Source organism: Heterodontus francisci, chromosome 1 (assembly GCF_036365525.1).
Source record: "Heterodontus francisci isolate sHetFra1 chromosome 1, sHetFra1.hap1, whole genome shotgun sequence".
NCBI lineage: Eukaryota > Metazoa > Chordata > Chondrichthyes > Heterodontiformes > Heterodontidae > Heterodontus > Heterodontus francisci.
In genome coordinates, this window is record NC_090371.1 from 81,849,091 (window position 1) to 81,874,672 (window position 25,582).

Here is a 25,582-nt window from a genome sequence, read left to right on the forward strand (position 1 = left end):
AAAAGAAAGCTAGCCAGAAATATAAAAAATAGATAGTAAGAGTTTCTATAGCTTTTGTTATGACCAGGTGAGAAAGGGGTCTAGGGGTTCCCTCTCAGCCTTTGTCTGGTTTAATCGTAACAGGATTTAATTTTTCAAACACCGTGTTTTTAGCTCCCCCTCAGTGAATCCTTGTTCAGTGCTCTCCAATTGTAAGTCAAAGAAATCAACCAGACAGGTTTTCTTAGAGTTAAACAAAAAAGATGGAAGTTTATTAACCTTAAAACTATAATTCAGTTTAAACAACTACAAATATGTGACATGACCAGGCTAGCATACATAAACGATAAACGCACATGCAGATAGAGACAGAAAAGGAGCAAAAATAAAGGGGAATATTTTGAAGCAATAGCTGGAGGTCATTTGCTGTCCTATGAGTTCAATGTCGAGTCTTTGATTGCAGTTAAATCTTGCCATTTCGTTGGGGCCCAGTGGACACTTTCAAACTTGTTTTGATGTAGGAGTCTTCTCTCTTGCGGTTTAAGTGTCTTCAGTGGATCTGGAAATTCATGAGAGAGAGAGCCAGACAGGAGAGAGGCTCTTTCTTCAAGTTCAGTTGCAGTATGACTCAAATGATCTGTGAGCAGTTCAAAACCAAACCTGGGCCAGCAGGTTAGTCATGTGACTAGTAGTTTTTTAACAAACTCTCCTGTGTTTTTGTGGATTCCTTTCATCTTAGCAGACACCCGCACTGGGGGGGAGGAGGAATGGAATGCTGCCTTGTTCCACATTCAATGTCTGGTGATCAAAATCCATTTGGGTTAACTGGTTCAGGGAGCAGTTCTATTGTCTCTCCAGGCAACTGTCTCTTAGTATGCAAAAATGTTCCCAGCCACTGCTGTGATTTCTTTAAACAAGTTATCTTTTTAGTCCAGCAACAGTTTTAAATTAATGTTCATATGACAAAATTAATATGCCTCATTCTTGGCAGGTGGGGTCTTTGTGACACTATTTTAAAAAAGAAGAGTTAACAAAGCGAGTCCTATAGAAAGTGAGTCTGAGAAACAAATAAGGGAAAATAAGGAAATGGCAGATGAATTGTACAAGTATTTTGCAGCGGTCTTCACTATAGAGGATACAAATAACATCCCAGAAACAGCTGTAAATCAGGAAATGGAAAGGAGAGAGGAGCTCAAGAAAATTGCAATCACCAGGGAAGTGGTACTGAGCAAATTATTGGAGCTGCGAGCTGACAAGTTCTCAGGTTCTGATGGACTTCATCCTCAGGGCTTAAAAGAAATGGCTAGTGAGATAGTTGATGCGTTGGTTTTAATTTTCCAAAATTCTCTAGATTTGGGGAAAGTTCCATTAGATTGGAAAATAGTGAATGTAACTCTTTTATTCAGAAAGGGAGGGAGACAGAAAGCAGGAAACTGCAGGCCAGTTAGCTTAACATCTGTCTTAGGAAAAATGTTAGAAGATATTATTAAAGAAGTTGTAGCAGGGCACTGAGAAAAATTCAAGGTAATCAGGCAGAATCAGCATGGTTTTGTGAAAGGGATATCATGTTTATCCAATTTATTGAAGTAACCTGTGCTGAGGATAAAGAGGAACCAGTGGGTGTACTGCACTTAGATTTCCAGAAGGCATTTGATAAGGTGCCATATCAAAGGTTGTTGATAAAAGCTCATGGTATAGGGGGTAACATATCGGTATAGATAGAAGATTGGTTATCTAACAGGAAACAGAGAGTAAACATAAATGGGTCATTTTCTGGTTCTCAAGATCTAATGAGTGCCACTGGGATCAATGCTAGGGCCTCAACCTTTTCATCTTTTGGGCCTCCTTATCTCGAGAGACAATGGATACGCGCCTGGAGGTGGTCAGTGGTTTGTGAAGCAGCGCCTGGAGTGGCTATAAAGGCCAATTCTGGAGTGACAGGCTCTTCCACAGGTGCTGCACAGAAATTTGTTTGTTGGGGCTGTTGCACAGTTGGCTCTCCCCTTGCGCCTCTGTCTTTTTTCCTGCCAACTACTAAGTCTCTTCGACTCGCCACAATTTAGCCCTGTCTTTATGGCTGCCCGCCAGCTCTGGCGAATGCTGGCAACTGACTCCCACGACTTGTGATCAATGTCACACGATTTCATGTCGCGTTTGCAGACGTCTTTATAACGGAGACATGGACGGCCGGTGGGTCTGATACCAGTGGCGAGCTCGCTATACAATGTGTCTTTGGGGATCCTGCCATCTTCCATGCGGCTCACATGGCCAAGCCATCTCAAGCGCCGCTGACTCAGTAGTGTGTATAAGCTGGGGGTGTTGGCCGCTTTAAGGACTTCTGTGTTGGAGATATAGTCCTGCCACCTGATGCCAAGTATTCTCCGAAGGCAGCGAAGATGGAATGAATTGAGACGTCGCTCTTGGCTGGCATACGTTGTCCAGGCCTCGCTGCCGTAGAGCAAGGTACTGAGGACACAGGCCTGATACACTCGGACTTTTGTGTTCCGTGTCAGTGCGCCATTTTCCCACACTCTCTTGGCCAGTCTGGACATAGCTGTGGAAGCCTTACCCATGCGCTTGTTGATTTCTGCATCTAGAGATAGGTTACTGGTGATAGTTGAGCCTAGGTAGGTGAACTCTTGAACCACTTCCAGAGCGTGGTCGCCAATATTGATGGATGGAGCATTTCTGACATCCTGCCCCATGATGTTCGTTTTCTTGAGGCTGATGGTTAGGCCAAATTCATTGCAGGCAGACGCAAACCTGTCGATGAGACTCTGCAGGCATTCTTCAGTGAGATGTTAAAGCAGCATCGTCAGCAAAGAGGAGTTCTCTGATGAGGACTTTCCGTACTTTGGACTTCGCTCTTAGACGGGCAAGGTTGAACAACCTGCCCCCTGATCTTGTGTGGAGGAAAATTCCTTCTTCAGAGGATTTGAACGCATGTGAAAGCAGCAGGGAGAAGAAAATCCCAAAAAGTGTGGGTGCGAGAACACAGCCCTGTTTCACACCACTCAGGATAGGAAAGGGCTCTGATGAGGAGCCACCATGTTGAATTGTGCCTTTCATATTGTCATGGAATGAGGTGATGATACTTAGTAGCTTTGGTGGACATCCGATCTTTTCTAGTAGTCTGAAGAGACCACGTCTGCTGACGAGGTCAAAGGCTTTGGTGAGATCAATGAAAGCAATGTAGAGGGGCATCTGTTGTTCACGGCATTTCTCCTGTATCTGACGAAGGGAGAACAGCATGTCAATAGTCGATCTCTCTGCACGAAAGCCACACTGTGCCTCAGGGTAGACGCGCTCGGCCAGCTTCTGGAGCCTGTTCAGAGCGACTCGAGCAAAGACTTTCCCCACTATGCTGAGCAGGGAGATTCCACGGTAGTTGTTGCAGTCACCGCGGTCACCTTTGTTTTTATAGAGGGTGATGATGTTGGCATCGCGCATGTCCTGGGGTACTGCTCCCTCGTCCCAGCACAGGCATAGCAGTTCATGTAGTGCTGAGAGTATAGCAGGCTTGGCACTCTTGATTATTTCAGGGGTAATGCTGTCCTTCCCAGGGGCTTTTCCGCTGGCTAGGGAATCAATGGCATCACTGAGTTCCGATTTGGTTGGCTGTATGTCCAGCTCATCCATGACTGGTAGAGGCTGGGCTGCATTGAGGGCAGTCTCAGTGACAGCATTCTCCCTGGAGTACAGTTCTAGGTAGTGCTCAACCCAGCGGTCCATCTGTTTGCGTTGGTCAGTGATTATGTCCCCCGATTTAGATTTGAGGGGGGTGATCTTCTTGATGGTTGGCCCAAGAGCTCTCTTCATGCCATCATACATTCCTCTGATGTTTCCGGTGTCTGAGGCCAGCTGAATATGACTGCATAGGTGTTGCCAGTAGTCGTTTGCGCAACGCCTAGCTGTTCTTTGTGCAGTACTTCTGGCTGCTTTAAGTGCTGCAGATGTTAAATCGCTGGGGGCTTTCTTGTAGTTCAAAAGTGCAATGCGCTTAGCGGCTATGACAGGTTCCAGCTCTTCATTATGAGATTGAAACCAGTCTGCATTTCTCTTCGCACTTTTGCCGTAGGTGGTCAAAGCTGACTCATAGATGGCGTCTCTGATGTGGGCCCACTTGGTCTCAGCATCCCCTGTGGGAGTGTTTTGAAGGGCTGTTACAAGTGAATTTAGAAATTTTTGTAACAGCTGTGGGTGAGAAATTCTGCTCGTGTTGATGCGCGGGTGGCCCTTCTGCTTGGAATGATGCAACTTCTTTGGTCTGAGTCTAACCTTGCTGCACACCAGGGAGTGGTCGGTGTCGCAGTCCGCACTGTGGAAGCTGCGTGTGATTTGAACACTGTTTAAGGCGGCTCGCCTTGTGACAATGAGGTCTAGCTGGTGCCAACGACGTGATCTTGGGTGCCTCCATGAAACCTGGTGACAGGGTTTAGTGTGAAAGAACGAGGTGGTGATGCAGAGGTTATGATAGGTACACAACTCAAGCAGTCTCTGCCCGTTCTCATTCATCCTTCCAACGCCATAGCGCCCAAGGCAGGAGGGCCATGAGTCATGGTCGGCCCCAACCCTGGCATTAAAGTCCCCCAGCAGGAATAGGTGTTCGGTGTTGGGTATGCTGCTAATGATGTTATGGAGTTGTTCATAGAACTGGTCTTTAGCTTCAGGTGCGGAACAGAGTGTTGGAGCATAGATGCTGAGTAGGTGTACTGGACCAGAGGTGGTGAGCAGTCGGATGGACAGTATGCGTTCCGAGCCATTTGAGGGAGGCTCTATCATGCTGAGCAAGGAGTTTCTGATGGCGAAGCCCACTCCATGCTGTCTTGGTTCTTCAGGATCCCTGCCCTGCCAGAAGAAGGTGTAGTCTTGCTCTGCTAGAGAGCCACTCGCGGGGAGGCGAGTCTCCTGAAGTGCTGCAATGTCCACATTGAATCTACTGAGCTCGTTGTTAATGATGGCGGTCTTCCGAGAATCGTTGATTTGTGTAAGGTCTTCCGACAGGCCAGGACACATAGTTCTGACGTTCCAGCTTGCAAAGCGAAGGGCTGGTACCTTCTTTCCTTTTTTCATGTTGTTTGGTGCGGTGTATCAGTCCACCTTTCGGGCAATGACCCTGAGCTCCAAGCACCCATTGAAGCAGGCAGACTGTGGCGGGACAGAACCTTATTGACCGGGGGCTGCCCGGTTTGAGGCGGGCGGTAGCTGTCCAGTGAGGTGCAATGACCTCTCCCACCGACAAAGGCAACCCGTGGCGCCCAGTTTCTACGCCAATTTATCTGGACTTATAACCCGTAACTGCTGCCTTCCGTGTTGTTTCAGTCGCTGTGAGGCAACTATGGAGTGACCTCTCCATGGCGCATGCCTGGGCAAATTTATGGAGGTTGAGAGTTGCCCAGTCGTCAAAACCCCCCTCTCGGCCTTTCTGGTGGGGTCCAAAGGAGTGCAGGACACGACGTTTGGCACCAGTATGGCTGCAGGAACTGCCGGAAACATGCCAAAGGTGACACATGACCGCCTACGGGGTTCCGCTCCGGATTTTCTGTTAGGGTTTACTCCCTTAGCCTTGGTCTCTCCCGAGACGCCCACAAGGCAGTGGGGTTGTTGGGGCCCCTACACAGGTGTAGGATGGTGCCGGTGGGAGGAGGGGATGCAAGGGGGAGGGGTAGAGGGAGGGGGTGGGGGGGGTGCAGGGGAAGGGGGTGCGGGGTGAAGATGGTGCGAGGGGGGGGCGGGCTGGTGAGGGGGTGAGCTGAGAGGGTGGAGCAGGGAAGGGGACGGGGGTGGGGGGGGTGTGGAAGGGGGGTAAAGGGGGGGGAGGGGGGGTGGAATCTGGTGCAGGTAATAAGCCATTTCCTCAGTGCCCACCATCGACGTCCGGAAAGCTCATCCACGTCCTTCGGGAGGTGAAGCATCATTTGGCAGACTTAGAGGTGATTACATTTGCTAAGGGTTTTTTTTTTTGCAGTGGTTTAACTAAAGGCATGCAGCATTGCCGACAGTGCGCTGCAGATGCTCTCCGAGCCATCTCCCGCGGGCGCTTTGAAGTTGCGGCCGGGGGGGCCGTTCGTGGATGTTTTGGGTGTTCGGGGCACCTTTTCACAGGACTTCTCTCGGGTCCCGCAGCTCCTTCTTCACCTCAATGGACTTACCGCATGCCGTGGCTGCAGACACTCTGGACTGTGAAGACAGCAGGATCGGAGATTAAAGTATCGGCAGCTGTGCTCGTCAGTTTCATCCGGATCAATTTCATTGAGAAAACAAAGAGCAGGTGTGGCTGGGGGAGGGCAGTGGGCCCAGGTAACATACACTAAACTAACTGTTCACTTTTAGATAGGGCTAAAATGAACTGATTTAAAGAGCCAGGGGAATTTAAACAGTTTAAGAGGGCAGATTGGGGGAGAAAACGTTAGATTAGATTAGATTAGATTAGAGATACAGCACTGAAACAGGCCCTTCGGCCCACCGAGTCTGTGCCGAACATCAAACACCCATTTATACTAATCCTACACTAATCCCATATTCCTACCAAATATCCCCACCCGTCCCTATATTTCCCTACCACCTACCTATACTAGTGACAATTTATAATGGCCAATTTACCTATTAACCTGCAAGTCTTTTGGCTTGTGGGAGGAAACCGGAGCACCCGGAGAAAACCCACGCAGACACAGGGAGAACTTGCAAACTCCACACAGGCAGTACCCAGAATCGAACCCGGGTCCCTGGAGCTGTGAGGCTGCGGTGCTAACCACGGCGCCACTGTGCCGCCCCACAGTGGGATGGGAGCAGATGGCCATGGATAGAGTTGAACAGCAAGGGAGCTTCCTAGGGAGCTTCCAGCCCAGGAGCCATCTTGAAAGATAGAGTAATTTTACAAATTACAGAAATAACATGAATGAAGGGACTGAAGGTATGTTTGCTACATTTGCTGATGACACAAAGATAGGTAGAAAAGTAAGTTGTGAAGAGGACATAAGGAAGCCACAAAGGCAAATCGTTAGGTTAAGTGAGTGGGCATAGATCTGGAAAAGGGTGTATAATGTGCAAAATGTAAAATTGTCCATTTTGGCAGGCAGAATAAAAAGAAGCATATTATGTAAATGGTGAGAGATTGCAGAGCTCTGAGATGCAGAGGGATCTGGGTGTCCTAGTGCATGAATCGCAAAAGGTTGGCATGCAGATACAACAAATAATTAGGAAAGCGAATAGAATGTTATCGTTTATTGCGAGGAGAATTGAATACAAAATTAGGGAGGTTATGCTGCAGCTATACAGGGCATTGCTGAGACCACATCTGGAGTACTGTGTACACTATTGCTCTCCTTATTTAAGGAAGGATGTAAATGCGGAGTTGAGGTTGCAATCAGAGCAGCCATGATCTTGTTGAGTGGCGGAGCAGGCTCAAGGGGCCAAGTGGTGTACTCCTGCTCCTAATTCTTATGTTCGTATTATAAGGCACAAGTCAGGTGTATGATGGAATACTCTCCACTTGCCTGGATGAGTGCAGCTCCAACAAGATTCAAGAAGCTTGACACCAACCAGGAAAAAGCAGTCAGTTTGACTGACACCCTGTACACCACCTTAAATATTCACTCTCTGCACCACCAATGCACAGTGGCTGCAGAATATACCATTTACAAGGTGGACTGTCGCAACTCACCAAGGCTCCTTCGACAGCTCCTTTCAAACTCATGTCCTTTACCACCTAGAAGGTCAAGGATAGCAGACGCATGGGAACACCACCACCTACAAGTTCCTCTCCAAGTCATACACCACCCTGACTTGGAACAACATCGCTGTTCCTTCACTGCGTCAAAATCCTGGAACTTCCTCCCTAGCAGCCCTCTGGGAGTACCTACATCAGATGGACTTCAGAGGTTCAAGAAAATGGCTCATCACCAGCTTCTCACGGGCAATTAGGGAGGGGCAACAAATGTCGGCTTTGCCAGCAAGGCTTACATCTCATGAAAGTATAAAAAAATGTTGCCCATATCACTTAAAAGTTATTTCCTCCCTCTGCTACACAAATGTGACCTAATCACCTGTATAGAAGCATCTTGCAGTTTTAGTTTGTTTAATGACGAAAAGGAACATAAATATAGAATTAACCTGTCCAGCTGTGTCCAATATGTCCAAATATGCAGGATCATCATCGATTCGTACTTGAGTTTTGTAAGCATCTTCTGCAGGGAGAGAAACATGAATTTAAGTCTTGCAGTTCTTTTCGTATTTTTTGCTACTAGTAAACCAGGATTAAATGGTTCGTAACAATTTAATTTTTATTTTTTGCAACTGAACAATTCCAATGCTTAAAGGGGCATTCTCTTGATGAGAAAGTGTATTGATGCGCAAGCACACCATATCAATGCATCATTTCATCTTTTGGATATGGGGAGATGGTGGCGTAATGGTAATGTCACTGAACTTGTAATCCAGAAGCCCAGGCTAATGCCTGGGGACACAGGTTCACATCCCACCATGGCAGCTGGTGGAATCAGAATTCAATTAATTAATAAAATCTGGAATTGAAGTGATGGTGTCATGAAAGTATCATCGATTGTCATAAAAACCTTTAGAGAAGAAAATCTGCCGTCCTTACCTGGTCTGGCCTACATGTCACTCCAGACCCACCGCAATGTGATTGACTCTTAATTACCCTCTGAAATGACCTAGCAAGTCACTCAATTGTCAAGGGCAATTAGGGATGGGCAACAAATGCTGGCCTTGCCGGTGACGCCCACATCCCATGAAAGAATAAAAAAATGCACCATTGAAAGAAAAAATCTGCATTTACATAGAACTTTATCACATGTTCAGGATGTCCCAATGCATGTCACTATTACTGAATTATTTTTGAGTTGTAGTCAGTCTTTATGTCAGTAAACCCAGCAACTAAATTGCACGCAGCGAGAGCCCAGAAATGGCGAATGAAATAAATGACGAAATAGCATGCCCTCAATTTTGACCCAATCCGCCCAGTGAGAATGGGCAGGTAAGCAGTTAAAATTGGAGAAATGGGCTTACTGCCCTGTTTCCCCATGAAACTCATCAACTGCAATTTTACACTCCAGCTGAGGGAGGCGATTGTCTCATTAATTGATTCAAATAGGGGTCGGATGATGTGATCTGGTCCCCGACGCAATTTTAACTGTGTGGGTCAGAAGTTTCACCCATCTACCAACCCTCTGAGTAAAGCTTAGATAGGCTACACAATCTGACTGACATGCTTGGAAGTTAAATTTAAAGAGATGCTCGCCTGCAGTCACTCAGGTCATTCGGATCTGTATACATTCTGAGTAGTGCATTTTCAAGTTAGATCTGAGCTTCCAGTTTGCTTCTTTGTAATCCACTTTGCATCTCATGTTATAGTGATTGTGGTCTAAACCCTTCATTAATTATTATCAACTGATGACGAAAGCTGTTTAGATGAGGCTCCTTTGCTCCAAACCACTGGCTTCCCCTCTACCGTTGCTACTGACTACAGCAATGAATTCATCTCCACGTCACCATTAGAAAACTTCTGTCCTATTCTTATATACAAAACTCATTTGTCATTATCCAACTGTTTAGAGTATTGTACTGTTACATTTCTTGGAGCATATCACTATGATGAAGATGACATATGGGTCTATTGTCTCTTCTCCCCAAGCAAAGAAAACACTTCACCCAGTATTCCTTCATGATGATAGCACCCCTTTCATTTCAGGAATTGTTTACAGTACTGTCTTCTCTCAGTGGAAATAATCTTTTCGTTGCTTTTCTATAAAATGACAAGACACCTTATAACCTTTATAACAGCTGCAACTTTACAGGCCAAGACAGACTGCTGTTATATTGACCTGTGCCACGAGCAGACTGACCCTCAAAACAGATTATTATTAAAACCTATGAAACCAATTCATTCTGGTCCTTTATGTCTTCATAGCACTATCTGCTCTTTTATTCTTTGTGTGATCAGCGATTGCACACTGTGATGTACAAATTAACTTTGCATTTATATCAGTCAGTAGTAACATTTGTTTCTGGACCCATTCTGTAATCTGCTGCAATTTGTCTTCTGGAGACAATCTTGCATAGTGCACTAATTTTATGTTTATCAGAAGATGGCACACAAACAAAACGGACAGCTTCCACTGATCTCAATTTTTTGAATCCTTGTGGCTTAAATGGGTGCTGTCCAATGATTTGACAGTTAATATAATTGCCATACACAAAGCACACAAGCACTCACAATGATGATTGTTGGTCTCATTACGACAGTGGCTGCTGCTTACTGGGAATAATGGGCTGCAAAAGCAAAACACATAACATTGTTCCCAGGATCTAATTCCATAATTCTGTGAAGGCGAGCACCTGTTTCATGGTGAAACCTGCAAGCAGAGACTAACAGCTCTTAGCCATACTTGGCAAAGGACGTGTTGCATTGAAACTCTTGCTGGAACTGAGTGGAGTGTTGCCAAATGGTGTACTTAGCAGAGGGACTATAACAAATGCAATCCAGCAGTGTAGCTTTATTCTAGCAAATCTTTGCCACAAATACAGTGACAAATTCATAGGTTTTCCTTTTATTTTTATATCAGAAATGCTTTTTCTGTGGCTCAGGCTATTTGGTTTAAGATGGTTGAATTTGGCTGAAGTGGATGCAATGACAAAAATCAAAACTGTAATGAGAGTTTTAACCTTTTAAAATATAGAGTCATAGAGTCATTTACAGCACATACAGAGGCCATTCAGCCCATCGAGTTCATGCGGCTGTGCATGGAGCAGTCCAGTCAATCTCACTGCCCTGCTCGATTCCCGTAGCTCTACAAGTTTATTTCCTTCAAGTGCATATCCAGTTTCCTTTTGAAATCATTGTCTCCACTTCCACCACCCTTGTGGGCAGCAGGTTCCAGGCCATTACAACTCGCTGCGTAAAAAAGTGCATCCTCACATTCCCCCTGCATCTCTTGCCCAAAAACCTTCAATCTGTGAACTCTAGTCCTTGTACCATCAATTAATAGGACAGTTTTTCCTTGTCTAACTGGTTAGTGCCAGTGTAAAACTCATATACTTTTAGTAATTGTAAGGTTATGTTAGTAGTACTAAGCTTTACTAATAGTAGTAAAGCTTATTAGTTTGGCTGGTGAGTATTTCCTATTTATTACTATTAATAAAGTTTATTACTATTGGTGAGGTTATTACTACTAGTGGGAACATTTTAGTATTGGTAGGGTGTATTATTAGTGGCAAGGTTTATTAGAATTGGTAAAGTTTATTATTAGCAGTAGTAAGGTTATTATTTTTATTGGTAAGGTCATTATTACTATTGGTAAGGTTTATTACAATTGGTAAGGTTTGTTAGTATTAGTAGTAGCAGGGTTTATTAGTAACAGAGTTTAGTTGTAGTACCAAGGTTTATTATCTAATAGATAGAGGAATGGCAGGGCTGCTCCAACCTCTGGAGTGCACATCCCTGCTATGTGGGAACTCCAGGACACTTCTCAGGTCCTGGATACCATATGTGCAGGAGGTCTTGTCAGTTACAGCAGCCTGAGCCCGGGTTTCAAAACTTGAGCAGCAGCTGGCAATACTGCGGTGCATTTGTGAGGTTGACAGTTTCATGGATAGCATGTTTATAGATGTGGTCACACCACAGTTTAAGAGTATGCAGGAAGAGAGGGAATGGGTGACTGCCAGGCAGTCAAAGAAGAACAGGCAGGTAGTGTAGCAGACCCCTGAGTACATCTCACTCTCCAACCGGTATTCAGTTCTGAATACAGTGGAAAGATCTGGGAGTGCAGCCAGAGCCAAGGCCATGGCACCACAGGTGGCTCAGCTGTACAGGGGTTACAAGGAAGACTGGAAGAGCGATAGTGATAGGAGATTCGATAGTCAGGGGAACAGTCATTGTGTTTCAGTGTCTGCAGACGTGAATCCAGGATGATGTGTTGCATCCCTGCTGCAGAGCATCCTGAGGGGGAGGGTGAACAGCCAGCAATCATGGCCCACATTGGTACCAACATCATAGGTAGGAAGAGGGATGTGATCCTGCAGAAAGCGTTCAGTAAGCAAGGTAAGAAATTAGCAAGCAGGATCCCAAAAGTAGTAATCTCTGGATTAATCAGAGTGTCATGCACAAGTGCGTACAGAAATAGAAGGATGGTGCAGATGAATGCGTGGCTAGAAAGATGGTACAGGAGGGAGGACTTTAGATTCTTTGGATATTGGGACCAGTTCTGTTGAATGTGGGACTTATACAGGCCAGACAGGTTGCAACTGAAAAAAGCTTGGAAAACTTTCTTGCAGGGTGATGTGCTAGTGCTATTCGGGAGGGTTTAAACTAACTTGGCAGGGTGTGGGAACCAGGAAATAATACAAGAGAGGAACACCAAGGTGCACAGAAAATTGGAAGAGACAGATAGCACTGGAATAGGAAATAGCAAAGCATTATAAAAGCAAAATACTGCAGATGCTGGAAATCTGAAATAAAAACAAAAAGTGCTAGGAATAATCAGCAGGTCTGGCAGCATCTCTGGAGAGAGAAGCAAAGTTAACATTTCAGGTCAGTGACCTTTCATCAGAACTGGCAAAGGTTAGAAATGTAATAGGTTTTAAGCAAATAAAGCAGGAGTGGGGCAAAAGAGAACAAAATTGAAGGTGCTGATAGGACAGAGGGTCACAGAGAATAATTGACAAGGAAGTCATGGGGCAAAGGCAAAGAGTGTGTTAATGGTGTGTTAATTTATAATAGCAAAGTATTAGCTGGGGTCAAAGTGAGAGTGTTAGACAATACTAGAGACTGGAGCAGTTCATTATTAGATGTGAGTGGACTAAGAAGGATGATGAGGTCTGCAAAGACAGCATTACAATGTAGTGTGTAAATGCACAAAATGTGGTGAATAAGATTGGTGAGGTACAAGCACAAATAGCAGTATGGGAATATGATGTTGTGGCAATAACAGAAACGTGGCTTAAAAATGGTGAGGACTGGGCACCTAATATATGAGGATATAAAGTGTTCAGAAAAGAAAGAGAAGGAAAAAAGGGAGGTGGGGTGGCAGTCCTGATTACAGAAGACATTGCAATGCTGGAAAGGGAGGATGTCCTTGAAGGGGCAAGGACAGAATCCATTTGGTTATTGTTGAGGAGCAAAAAAAGTCTGATCACACTACTAGGGTTATTCTACAGGCTTCCAAACAGTGAGACAGAGATAGAGGAGAAAATCTATAGGGAAATCACAGAGATGTGCAAGAACTATAGAGTGGTGATATTGCGGGACTTTAATTCCCAAGTATTGGGATAATTTACAATGAAGGGTAGGGAGGGGAAGAAATTTCTAAAATATGTTCAGGAGAAGTTCCTTGATCAGTATGTTCTCAGCCCAACTAGAAAAGAGCCATTGCTGGATCCTTTTTTTTATTCTTTCACGGGATGTGGGTGTCGCTGGCCAGGCCACAATTTGTTGTCAATCCCTAATTGCCCTTGACAAGGTGGTGGTGAGCCACCTTCCTGAACCACTGCAGTCCATGTGGTGTAGGTACACCCACAGTGCTGTTAGGAAGGGAGTTCCAGGATTTTGACCCAGTGACGGTGAAGGAACGGCGACATAGTTCCAAGTCAAGATGGTGCGTGGCTTGGAGGGGAACTTGCAGGTGGTGGTGTTTCCATGCATCTGCTGCCCTTGTCCTTTAGATGTAGAGGTCACAGGTTTGGATGGTGTTGTCGAAGGAGCCTTGTTGAGTTGTTACAGTGCATCTTGTAGATGATACATATTGCTGCCACTGTGCGTCGGTGGTGGAGGGAATGTTTGTTTAAGCTGGTGGATGGGGTGCCAATCAAGCGGCCTGTTGGTGTCGAGCTTCTTGAGTGTTGTTGGAGCTGCACACACCTAGGCAAGTGGAAAATATTCCATCACATTCTTGGCTTGTGCCTTGTAGATGGTGGACAAGCTTTGGAGAGTCAGGAGGTGAGAATTCCCAGCCTCTGACCTGCACTTGTAGCTCAGTACTTATACAACATCTGACATGTGGGAGTCCTTTCAAACGTCAGTTGATTAGAATCCAGGACCGGCATGTTCCTGTGAGGAAGAAAGATAAATTTGGCAAGTTTCGGGAACCTTGGATAACGAGGGATATTGTGAGACCAGTTGAAAAGAAAAAGGAAGCATTCGCAAGGGTTAGGAGGCTGGGGACAGACGAAGCCCTTGAGGAATATAAAGAAAGTAGGAAGGAACTTAAGCAAGGAGTCAGGAGGGCGAAAATGGGTCATGAAAAGTCATTGGCAAACAGGATTAAGGAGAATCCCAAGGCTTTTTATACATATATAAAGAGCAAGAGGATAGCCAGGGAAAGGGTTGGCCCACTCAAGGACAGAAGAGGGAATCTATGTGTGGAGCCAGAGGAAATGGGTGAGGTACTAAATGAGTACTTTGCATCAATATTCACCAAAGAGAAGGGTTTGGTGGATGATGAGTCCTGGGAAGGGATGTAGATAGTCTGGGTTATGTCGTTATCAAAAAGGAGTAGGCTTTGGGAGTCTTGAAAAACATTAGCTAAGCCCCCAGGGCCTGATGGGATCTACCCCAGAATACTGAGGGAGGCAAGGAAGGAAATTGCTGGAGCCTTGACAGGAATCTTTGTATTCTCATTGGCTACAGGTGAGGTCCCAGAGGACTGGAGAATAGCCAATGTTGTTCCTTTTTTTAAGAAGGGTAGCAAGGATAATCCAGGAAATTACAGGCCGGTGAGCCTTACGTCAGTGGCATGGAAAATATTGGAGAGGATTCTTTGGGACAGGATTTACTCCCATTTGGAAACAAATGAACTTATTAGCAAGAGGCAGCATGGTTTTGTGAAGGGGAGGTCGTGTTTCACTAATTTGATCGAGTTTTTTGAGGAAGTGACGAAGATGATTGATGAAGGAAAGGCAGTGGATGTTATCTATATGGACTTCAGTAAAGTCTTTGACAAGGTCCTTCATGGCAGACTGGTACAAAAGGTGAAGTCACACGGGATCAGAGGTGAGCTGGCAAGATGGGTTACAGAAATAAAAATAAGAAATGCTGGAACCACTCAGCAGGTCTGGCAGCATCTGTGAAAAGAGAAGCAGAGTTAACCTCTCGGGTCAGTGACCCTTCTTCGGAACTGACAAATATTAGAAAAGTCACAGGTTATAAGCAAGTGAGGTGGGGGTGGGGCAAGAGATAACAAAGGAGGTCTAGATCTCCTTTGTTATCTCTTGCCCCACCCCCACCTCACTTGCTTATAACCTGTGACTTTTTTAATATTCGTCAGTTCCGAAGAAGGGTCACTGACCCGAAACGTTAACTCTGCTTCTCTTTTCACAGATGCTGCCAGACCTGCTGAGTGGTTCCAGCATTTCTTGTTTTTATTTCAGATTTCCAGCATCCGCAGTATTTTGCTTTTATTTAAGATGGATACAGAACTGGCTCGGTCATAGAAGACAGTGGGTAGCAGTGGAAGCGTGCTTTTTTGAATGGAGGACTGTGACTAGTGGTGTTCTGCAGGGATCAGTGCTGGGATCTTTGCTGCTTGTAGTATATATAAATGATTTGGAGGAAAATGTAGCTGGTCTGATTAGTAAGTTTGCGGACGACACAAAGGTTGGTGGAGTTACGGATAGTGATGAGGATTGTCAGAGGATACAGCAGGATATAGATCGGTTGGAGACTTAGGCGGAGAAATGGCAGATGGAGTTTAATCCGGACAAATGTGAGGTAATGCATTTTGGAAGATCTAATACAGGTGGGAAGTATACAGTAAATGGCAGAACCCTTAGGAGTATTGACAGGCAGAGAGATCTGAACGTACAGGTCCACAGGTCACTGAAAGTGGCAACGCAGGTGGATAAGGTAATCAAGAAGGCATATGGCATGCTTGCCTTCATCAGTCGGGGCATGGAGCATAAAAATTGGCAAGTCATGTTGCAGCTGTACAGAACCTTATTTAGGCCACACTTGGAATATTGCGTGCAATTCTGGTCGCCACACTACCAGATGGATGTGAACACTTTGGAGAGGGTACAGAAGAGGTTTACGAGGATATTAAATGGTCTGGAGAAAATTAGCTATGAGGAGAGGTTGGATAAACTCAGATTGTTTTCACTGGAACGACGGAGGTGGAGGGGCAACATGATAGAGGTTTACAAAGTTAGGAGTGGCATGGACAGAGTGGATAGTCAGAAGCTTTTTCCCAGGGTGGAGGAGTCAGTTACTAGGGGGCATAGGTTTAAGGTGTGAGGGGCAAAGTTTAGAAGGGAAGTGCGAGGCAAGTTTTTTACACAGAGGGTGGCGAGTGCCTGGAACTTGCTGCCGGGGGAGGTGGTGGAAGCAGGTACGATAACGACGTTTAAGAGGCATCTTGACAAATACATGAATAGGATGGGAATAGAGGGATACGGACCCCGGAAGGTTTTAGTTTAGACAGGCATCAAGATCAGCGCAGGCTTGGAGGGCCGAATGGCCTGTTCCTGTGCTGGACTGTTCTTTGTTCTTTGTTCTTTATATGTCGGGACCAGTTCAGTTTCTGGTCAATGGTAACCCCAGGATGTTGATAGTGGGTAATTCAGCAATGGTAATGCCCTTGAACATCAAGGGGAGATGGTTAGATATTCTCTTCTTTGAGATGGTCATTGCCTGGTACTTGCATGGCACGAATGTAACTTGCCACTAATTAGCCCAAGCCTGAATGTTTTCCAGGTCTTGCTGCATATGGACACGGATGGCTTCAGTTTACGAGGAATCACAAATGGTGCTGAGCATTGCACAATCATTAACAAACATCCCCACTTCAGCCCTTATGAAGGAGGTAAATTCATTGATGAAGCAGCTGAAGATGATTGGGCCTAGGATACTACCCTGAGGAACTTCTGCTGTGATGTCCTGGGACTGAGATGATTGACCTCCAACAACCACAACCATCTTCCTTCTGGTGCTGGGAAATGAGGTGGGTCAAGTGGACCAAATGTCTGGGGGAGCACTTGGGTAAGAGTGAACATCGCATCATAAGTTTTAGATTATTAAGGCAGAAAAGCAAGGAACACAATTAGGTAGAATGTCTAGATTGGAAGAAGGCTAATTTCAACACAATGAGAAGGGATCTAGCCAGGGTAGAATGGAACCAAAGACTGGCAGGAAGAACTGTATCAGAACAATGGGTTATCTTTAAGGAAGAGATGCTTCAGATACAGGCTAGGAACATTCTAACAAGGTTGAAAGGTAGGGAAACCAAGAACAGGGCTCCTTGGTTGACAAGGGAGATAGAGATGATGATTAAACAAAAAAAGAGGGTGTATGATGCATGTCAGGTGACCTCATCAAGTGAGAACCAGGACATATCACATAAGTGGAGAGGGGGAGATGAAAAGGAAAATAAGACTGACAAAGAGAGAATCTGAAAATAGAATGGCAATCAACATAAAAGAAAACCCAAAAATCTTCTACTGGTATGTAAATAGTAAGAAGAGGAGTGGGGCCTATTATGGACAGAGAGGGTAATATATATGCTTAGAGGTGTAGGGCAAGGCTAATATATTTAATGACTACTTTGTACCAGTGCTCACTCAGGAAATAGAAGCTGACAAAATATCAGTAGAAGCAAAGAGAGTAGAGGCAATGGATAGAATAAAAATTGAGAGGGGGCAGGTACTAAAAAGGCTGATTATGCTTAGGGTAGATAAGTCACTTGGCCCGGATCGCTTGCATCCCAGGTTGCTAAAGGAAGTGGGGATGGAGATAATGGAAGGGCTTTCCATAATATGTCAATCTTCCCTAGATATGGGAGAGGTGCCAGATGATTGCAGAATGGCAAATGTAACACCCTTATTCAAGAAAAGGTGTAAGGGCATTTCTGGAAACTACAGGCCAGTTAGTTTAACATCAATGGTGGGTAAGGTTTTAGAGACATTAATCAGGTAAATATCAATGTACCTTTGGAGAGGTTTGAGTTAATTAAGGATGGCCAGCACGGATTTGTAAATGGCAGATCATGTTCGACTAATCTAATTTAATTTTTTGATGAAGTAACAGAGAAGGTTGATGAAGGGAATGCAGTAGATGTTGTTGATATGGATTTTAAGAAAGCATTTTGATAAAGTACCACATAAAAGGCTGGTTAACAAAATTGAGGCTCATGGATTAGGAGGCTTAAGGATAGAAAACAGTGAGTGGTAGTAAATGGTTGCTTTTCAGACTGAAGAATGGTAGACGGTGGTATTCCCCAAGGGTCATTGCTGAGACAAATGCTTTTTTTGCTATATTTAAATGATTTGCATCTTGGAATACAGAGTAGAATCTCAAAATTTGCTGACAACACCAAACTTGGAGGTGTGGCAAACATTGAGAATGATATGAACCCCCTGCAACAGGACATAGATCGGCTAGCAGAATGTGCAGAGAGGTGGCAGATGGATTTTAATACTGACAAGTGTGAGGTGATGCATTTTGGCAGAAGGGCTAGGGAGAGGCAATATATGCTTTATCCACCCTATTAGTCACACCCTCAAAGAACTCTAATAAATTTGTCAAACAGAATTTCCCTTTAGTTAAGCCATGTTGACTTGCTCTAATCATACTGTGCTTTTCGAAGTGCATCAGTAAGACTTCCTCAATAATAGATACCAGCATTTGCCCAATGACTAATGTTAGACTAACTGGCCCGTGGTTCCCTATTTTTTTCTCTTCCTCCTTTCTTGAAAAGTGGTGTAATATTTTCCAACTTCAAATCTGTTGGAACCTTTCCTGAAACTAATAAATTTTGGAAAATCATAGCTAGTTCATCCACTATCTCTGCAGCTATCACTTTGAGAACCCTAGGATGTAGGCCATCTGGTCCCAGGGATTTGTCAGATTTTAGTCGCTTAAGTTTCTCCAATACTTTTTCTCTACTGATGTTAACTTTCTTTATTTCCTCACTTTTTTTCACCCCTGGGTTACCCTCTATTTCTGATATGAAACTTATGCCTTCTACTGTAAAGACAGACACAAAGTATTTGTTCAATGTCTCTGCCATTTCCTCATCCCCATGATAATTTCACCTATCTCTGTTTCAAAGTGACCAATGTTTACTTTAGCTACTCTCTTCCTTTTGATATACCTGTAAAAACTCTTACAATCTGTTTTTATACTTCTGGCTAGTTTACTTTCATATTCTACTTTTCCTTTTTCCTATCAACTTTTTGTTGGCTAGTTTCTGAAACACTCCCAATCCTCAGACTTGCTACTCTTTTTTGCAACATTGTAAGCCTCTTCTTTTAATCTAATACTATCCTTAACTTCTGGAGTAACCACAGATGGGTCTTTCTGACTGAGTGCGTGTTTTTCAATTAAATGTATTTTTGTTAAATATTTTGCATTGTTTCGTCAAAGGTTTCCCACTGTTCATATCCCTTCTTGTCTATATGCCCAATTTACCTTAGCCAGTTCTCCCCTCATACCTACCTAATTGGCTTTGTTTAAGTTTAAGATTCTTGTTTGTGAATTGAGTATGTCATTTTTAAACATAACATGGAATTCAATGGTATTATGATCACTATTTCCCAGTGGATCTTTTGCTATGATATTGCTAATTAACCCTGCTTCATTCCACACTACTAGATCTAAGATAGCTTTATTGCTAGTGGTTCCACAACGTATTGCTCCGAGAAACTATCCTGAAAATATTCTACAAACTCATCTTCTAGACCACTCTTTCCAATTTCATTGTCTCAGTCTATAGGAAGATAAAGTCCCCCACAATTATTGCATTGCCTTTGCTGCAAGCTCCAATAATTTCTTGTTTAGTGCTCTAACAGTATAATTATAGTTCAGGGGCCTATAAACTACTCCCACCAGTATTTTCTGAATTTTGCTATTCCTAATTTCCACCCATACTGATCCTCCTTCATGATCTTCTGAGGCCAGGTCCTTTCTCACTAATCTCCTAATGTCATCATTTACTATCAGGGCTACCCCTCCTCTTTTGCCATTCTGTTTGTCTTTCTGCAATATGGAATATTTATTTCCCAAACTTGGTCACCTTATAACCATGTCTCTGTAAAGGTGATTAGATCTGAATCATTTACCTCCATGTGTGCCACTATTTCATCTATCCTATTGCAGATAGTTCATGCATGCAGACAAAGAACCTCTAATTTCATTTTTTTACTTCTATTCCCTGCAATGACCTTATTCAATGAGGTCCCTTCCCGTCCCATTCTGCTTGTCTTTATCCACAATGCTATACTGTTCTGATGCCTTGACTTTTCTCTTGGGATTTCTAAATCTCCCTACACCTGAACCCTCCATTCCCCTCCGCCCCCATCTGTTAGTTCACAACCTCTAGCCTTATCTGCTGGTGCGCTCTTAAGTTTGCATCCTCTGTTCCCTCCTGCCACACTCAGATTATCATTACCCTTATTGCTATCTTGCTGTCTTGCCTTCTCTCTGTTTAAATTATCACATCTTCTCTCACTTAATCCCTCACTCCCACTATTTAGTTTAAAGCCTTCCCTACCATCCTAGATATACAACTGGTATAATAGAAGTGTATAACATTATGACAGCCTTAGATAAGTTAGACAAGGAAAAGCTGTTCCCATTAGCAAATAATACTCAGACTATGGGACATAGATTGAAAGTTTTGGGCAAAAGGTGTAGGGGGAATAAGAGGAAGCACTTTTTTACACAGCAGGTGGTAGTGACCTGGAACTCGCTGCCCACAAGGGTGATGGAAGTGGAGATGATCAATGACTTCGAGAGGAAGTTGGATGGCCACCTGAGAAAAAATAGACTTGCAGGGCGACGGGGATCAAGCAGGGGAGTGAGACTGACTGCAGAGCTCCGTAGAGAGCTGGCATGGGCTTGATGGGCGGAATGGCCTATAACCTGATTCACAATGCTAGTACCTTTTCTGAACTCACTACCGTTCTCACTCTTTATATTTGGGCATCACACACAACTGATCGCTAACTTACAAAAACCCTTTGCTGAAAACTGCTGAAAAAGTCAAAGCCCAAAATAAGCAAAGAACCAAATCTGTTGCCACTATCTGGGAGAAAACTTTTAACTCAGCTGTTTTTATTACTCTGTTATGGAATGGTGTGTTCCCATTTGGGTTTGCTCACGTTGAGCTGGTGGATACTCAATGGTACGCTATTATCAGGCACATTGGGCTGGATTTTAAAGCCCCAGTGCCGTCGGGAACGGTGGCTGGGGGGCAATGAAGATCGGTGCAGCGGAGGCCCGCCACCGACCCCGACAGCGGCAGGCCCCATGCCGATCTCGGTGGCGGCAGCGAGGCCTCGTGGCGGCCGCCCCACCACTCAGCGACGGGACCCCGATTTAAATATGTAAACTAATTTACATACCTGATTTAATGTGGGTCCCATCGTCTCCTTGATCGCCACACCAATCTTCATTCAGGTGGCCGACACTGCTGCGCATTCAAATCCCCGTTTGGGGAAACGTGGCGCAACACCTGTAGGGAGGGAGGAGGAGGATTTTTTCTCTGTGCGAGAGTGGGGGAAGCGGGTTGACATCGCTGTGGATTGGTCGGGGGGGTGATGGGAAGCGGTAAAGGGCAAAGGTGCCGAATTTTGGGGGGGATAGGCCAAATTGTTAATAAACAAATTCTGGGTTGGAAAAGCGCAGGTATGTTTTGAAATGCCATGGCGGGAAGGGGGGGGGCGGGGGTGGCGGGCGGGCGGGTGGGAAAATTTAATTCTTTTTTTTGGGTCATTGAACTGACCTGGCCCTTTAATTTTTAAATCTCCAGTAAGGGCTGTAAGTCGTTTAAAAATGGTCCAGGCGCATTGGCGCTGGACGCCGTTGCCAGTGACGGCTCGCCCGCCCTCTCCACGTGATTGCGAGGAGCGGGTACCACGGCCATGCAAATGAGCCGCCGTGTTTGAAACCATACGACTCAAATCTTCTCCTATGGGATCTTTGTAAAAATGCTAAATATCCTTGCAGACAATTACCAACAATGGTCCACATCACTGAACCATGCCCAATAACTAAACTATCGGATGGCTTATTCGCCATGTACACTGATAAGGACAATACTCTACGATGGCTGGAATTATGCACCAAGTTTACAAATGATAAACATTAACAATATTTTGATTCACCTTGATTTACCTTGCTGAGCCATAAGTAGGGTATAACTAGCTGAAATTCCTCAAATTTGCTTCCACATTCGCTTTATGGTTTTATAGAGGGACAATTGCATATCGCTGCACTCTTTTTTTGGGTGACAGTTCAATGTTGACGGGACAAATTTTGGCTTGTGATAGTAATGTCAGTTATAGCAAAGCAAAACTGGCATCAAATGAGTGGAGTTAGCTCCTAATTGATCTGGGTCTTTGGCATCTTTAAAAGGGCTGCTAGAAGCCCTCCAAAAAAGGAAAGTTAGCTTTTTATAGTTTTATTACTGTGGAGCTAGAATGAGCAGGAATGCTGCTCCTGACTCCGCAAAAATACTGTGTGACGCTGCTGGCCTGGGCTGGCTTTCCTTTACCTCACCTCCCCATCTAGGAGCTACCTGCAGGTTGGCTTGGCATCGGAGCTGGACAAAGTGGCTAAGACCCCAAGCAGCAAGATGTATCGGGTGGCCTGATTGCATCTGAAGCTTGCCAGTTTAATTCAAAGCAGACCACAGGCTAAATTTGGCTCAGTCCCTTTATTTTATTGAATTGCTTTACAAACTTGGATTTTGACTTGGAAAGTTTTCCACATCCAGATGGTGCAAGGAACTTGCTCAAAACTGAAGCCCCACCCACATTGATTTAGAAGTGGCATTCTGTTTTCATATAAATATAACTTATTTGGATAGCTTTGAAGATAGTGGTACCTACTTACACCTCAGAGTCGTGTCAACTTTGTTGCCCACAGTGCCACAAGCTGAGTTACTGGCACACTTGTTTCACATCAATCTCCTGTGTATTCCCACAAGTTTTGATCAATGAATCCCTGACTGCTACTCGTAGAAACTACAATTTGAGCCCATTAATTTGGAACTGAAGAACTGGAAAATTAACCAGAGAGCTGGGCTCTCTATGGAGCTGCAATCAAGATATGAATCATAACCTTTACTATTCAGGAAGAACAAAATAATAATAAAACAGCTTAGTGACTTACCTATTGTAGGATCATGGTAGTCAGGGAAACGATGGCTGATGAATTGCATTGTCATTGCTGCAACAGGACAAAGGGACAATTTTAGTACCTCTTGCTAGATTTTAATAAAATTGTGCCTATTGAAATGAAAACATGGCATTTGGCTGTATCAGCGGCAATAAGCTTAGCAAACAAAAAGAGAACAGTCAATAGAAACCTTTCTTGCAGTTTTAAAAAATAAACCTTCGACACAGTGGGAAGGGACAAAAGTGAAGGATTTATTTTGCTGAGGAAGATCTGTAGGTTGCCTGGGAATATGTCTAGTGCACAAAACAGTTGGAGACTATATTTCATGTAATATAAGAACCTTAGAGCTTCTTGAGCCCTGCACTCTGAATAAATTAAATATATCCAAGATAGTACCTGTAAAATTACACTCAGTGTGGTTCTAGCTATTAAACATGTTGACTAGGTTTTTTATGGAACATCATAAATCTGCGTGTTTAATGTTGTATGCATTATTAATTTTTCTGGTCAACTGATATGATTGAATATTTCATCTCAATAATAGCTAATGTTGAAAATACCAGAATATGATCTGTTAGTGGACATAGCTATATATCTCAGTTTTTCTAACAACTTTTCTTTGTACAAAATGACAGTCATGTTATTATTTAAGATAATTTAAAATTGAGTAGAAGTTAACAAGCTTATTTCTCAATGCTGTAGCTGTGCAGCTGAATCCCAAAGGAGACCAGATGCTCAATATTGCCAAACAGATGTCTGGAAATATAGAAAAAACTTGAGAGAAATGTAGTTTGGAGACCAAGAATGGAGGTGGGCCTTGGGTCCAAACAAAATAAAATGCTCCCTTCATTGATTCATGACACTTAAAATGGCTGGTGAATTATGTTTTAATATATCCTTAATTTGACTTTCTGTTGTGCTTAGTGTTATTGGTCAGCTCACTCACTCTTGGACAAATGTTGAATCTATTCTTTTTTTCTATGAAAACAGTGGGAACCCCAGCAACACAAAAGTTATACAGCCATGCCCTCTTCCCTGTGTCGTCGTGCCACCATTGTTAATTGATGGGATCAAGTGCAGGGATAGCTTGCAATGTAATTTTTCAACTAGAGCATAAGCTAAAGATGACATCTATTTCAAGGCAAAACTGATGCTCCATCCATTAAAGCTCTTCAAATTTCCACCTCCTGTCTGCCTTTCCAGACCATATGTTTGGCTCATTTCTAACATCACACAGTGAGATCAAGATGCTGCACAGACAGCCAGCCAAAGGGGTGGAAATAAGGAAAACTTCCATTTGCAGATGCCAGGTTTAAAATTTAAAATATAATCACATTCCAAAAATACTTTGATTCATCGCACTACATATTAATATCTTCCTGTTCTTAACCCTCAAGCAATTAATCGAAGTATTTACTTCACACATATGAAGCATTTGTTTATTCAGAGTGGCATAACTTGATGTATCTTTCCATGAACTGTCCAGTTGTATGAAGTTATCAGATGTCATACAGTTTTGCTCTGATCATGTGATAAATAGGGTGGCTTATTATAGATGGTTACATATTTCACAGATATGCTGTTACATAAGTATTTTTAAATCTGAGTTAAAAATTATAGATCACAAGGTATTTTTATAATGTAGCCAAGTAGTGCTTAGAACCATTTTACTACTTGCTTAATCACGCGCGACAAATTATATCATTTTACGTTCTTTGCAGCAAAATTGAGATAGATGCAGCAGTATTGTTATTGCCTTTGCAAAGAAATAACAGTGTTGATCATCATTTTCTGCAGACTTACTATAGAAACACACAAAAAGCTGTCTTTATTCTTTGCAACTACTTATTAACATAATCCTTGTGAGATGCACAGCTAAACTGAAAGCCCTATACTTGCAATTCTATATAGTGTTGTTTAAAGAAAACTATCAGGTGGGTAAATTTAAAAAAATAATTTAAAGTCAGTAGCAAGTAACAAAACTGATATTTTACATTCTGCAACAGTTACACACAATTAGGATGCAGGGAGGATCAAAGAAATTCTGAACAGATTGTGAGTTATGTGGCAATATTTAGTTCCTGTTAACCCATCAAAGCTATAATTTAAGGACCCATCGGGGCTGGAATTCATCTTGGACAGTGATGCAAAATGGTCAATAGAAAATCAACAGCTTGTTCTACACCCCACCTGCTTTTATTTTTCAATGTAAAATGAGCTGCCCATCCATTATTGCTCATTTTGAGCTACTATTCCTTTCTGTTCCTATTAAATGCACATTAAACTTCCATAAATATTGAATGATACTAAATCCAAAAGCCAGCTTCAAGAAAGAAATACGAATCAACATCTGCACTTAACTGTAAAAACGCACTGATCTATAAAAATGCATTGGATTAATTTCTATCTTTTCCTGTCTTTCACAATGCTGTCATTGTTTCAGAACATTTGCATTGCGTCAAATAAGTAAAAGCTGTG

General features: G+C 43.5%; 1 protein-coding gene across 1 annotated transcript in view; it reads right to left on the minus strand.

Annotated features, from left to right (window-relative positions):
- The window catches only part of LOC137380882 (GTP-binding protein Rit2-like), a 392,887-nt gene that overhangs the window by 268,813 nt on the left and 98,492 nt on the right, over window positions 1-25,582 (minus strand). The window contains exons 2-3 of the mRNA XM_068053319.1: window positions 23,099-23,155; window positions 8,092-8,165 (exon numbers count right to left, since the gene is read on the minus strand). Coding sequence (XP_067909420.1) covers window positions 8,092-8,165; window positions 23,099-23,155 — 131 coding nt within the window. The remainder of the gene's footprint in view (window positions 1-8,091; window positions 8,166-23,098; window positions 23,156-25,582) is intronic.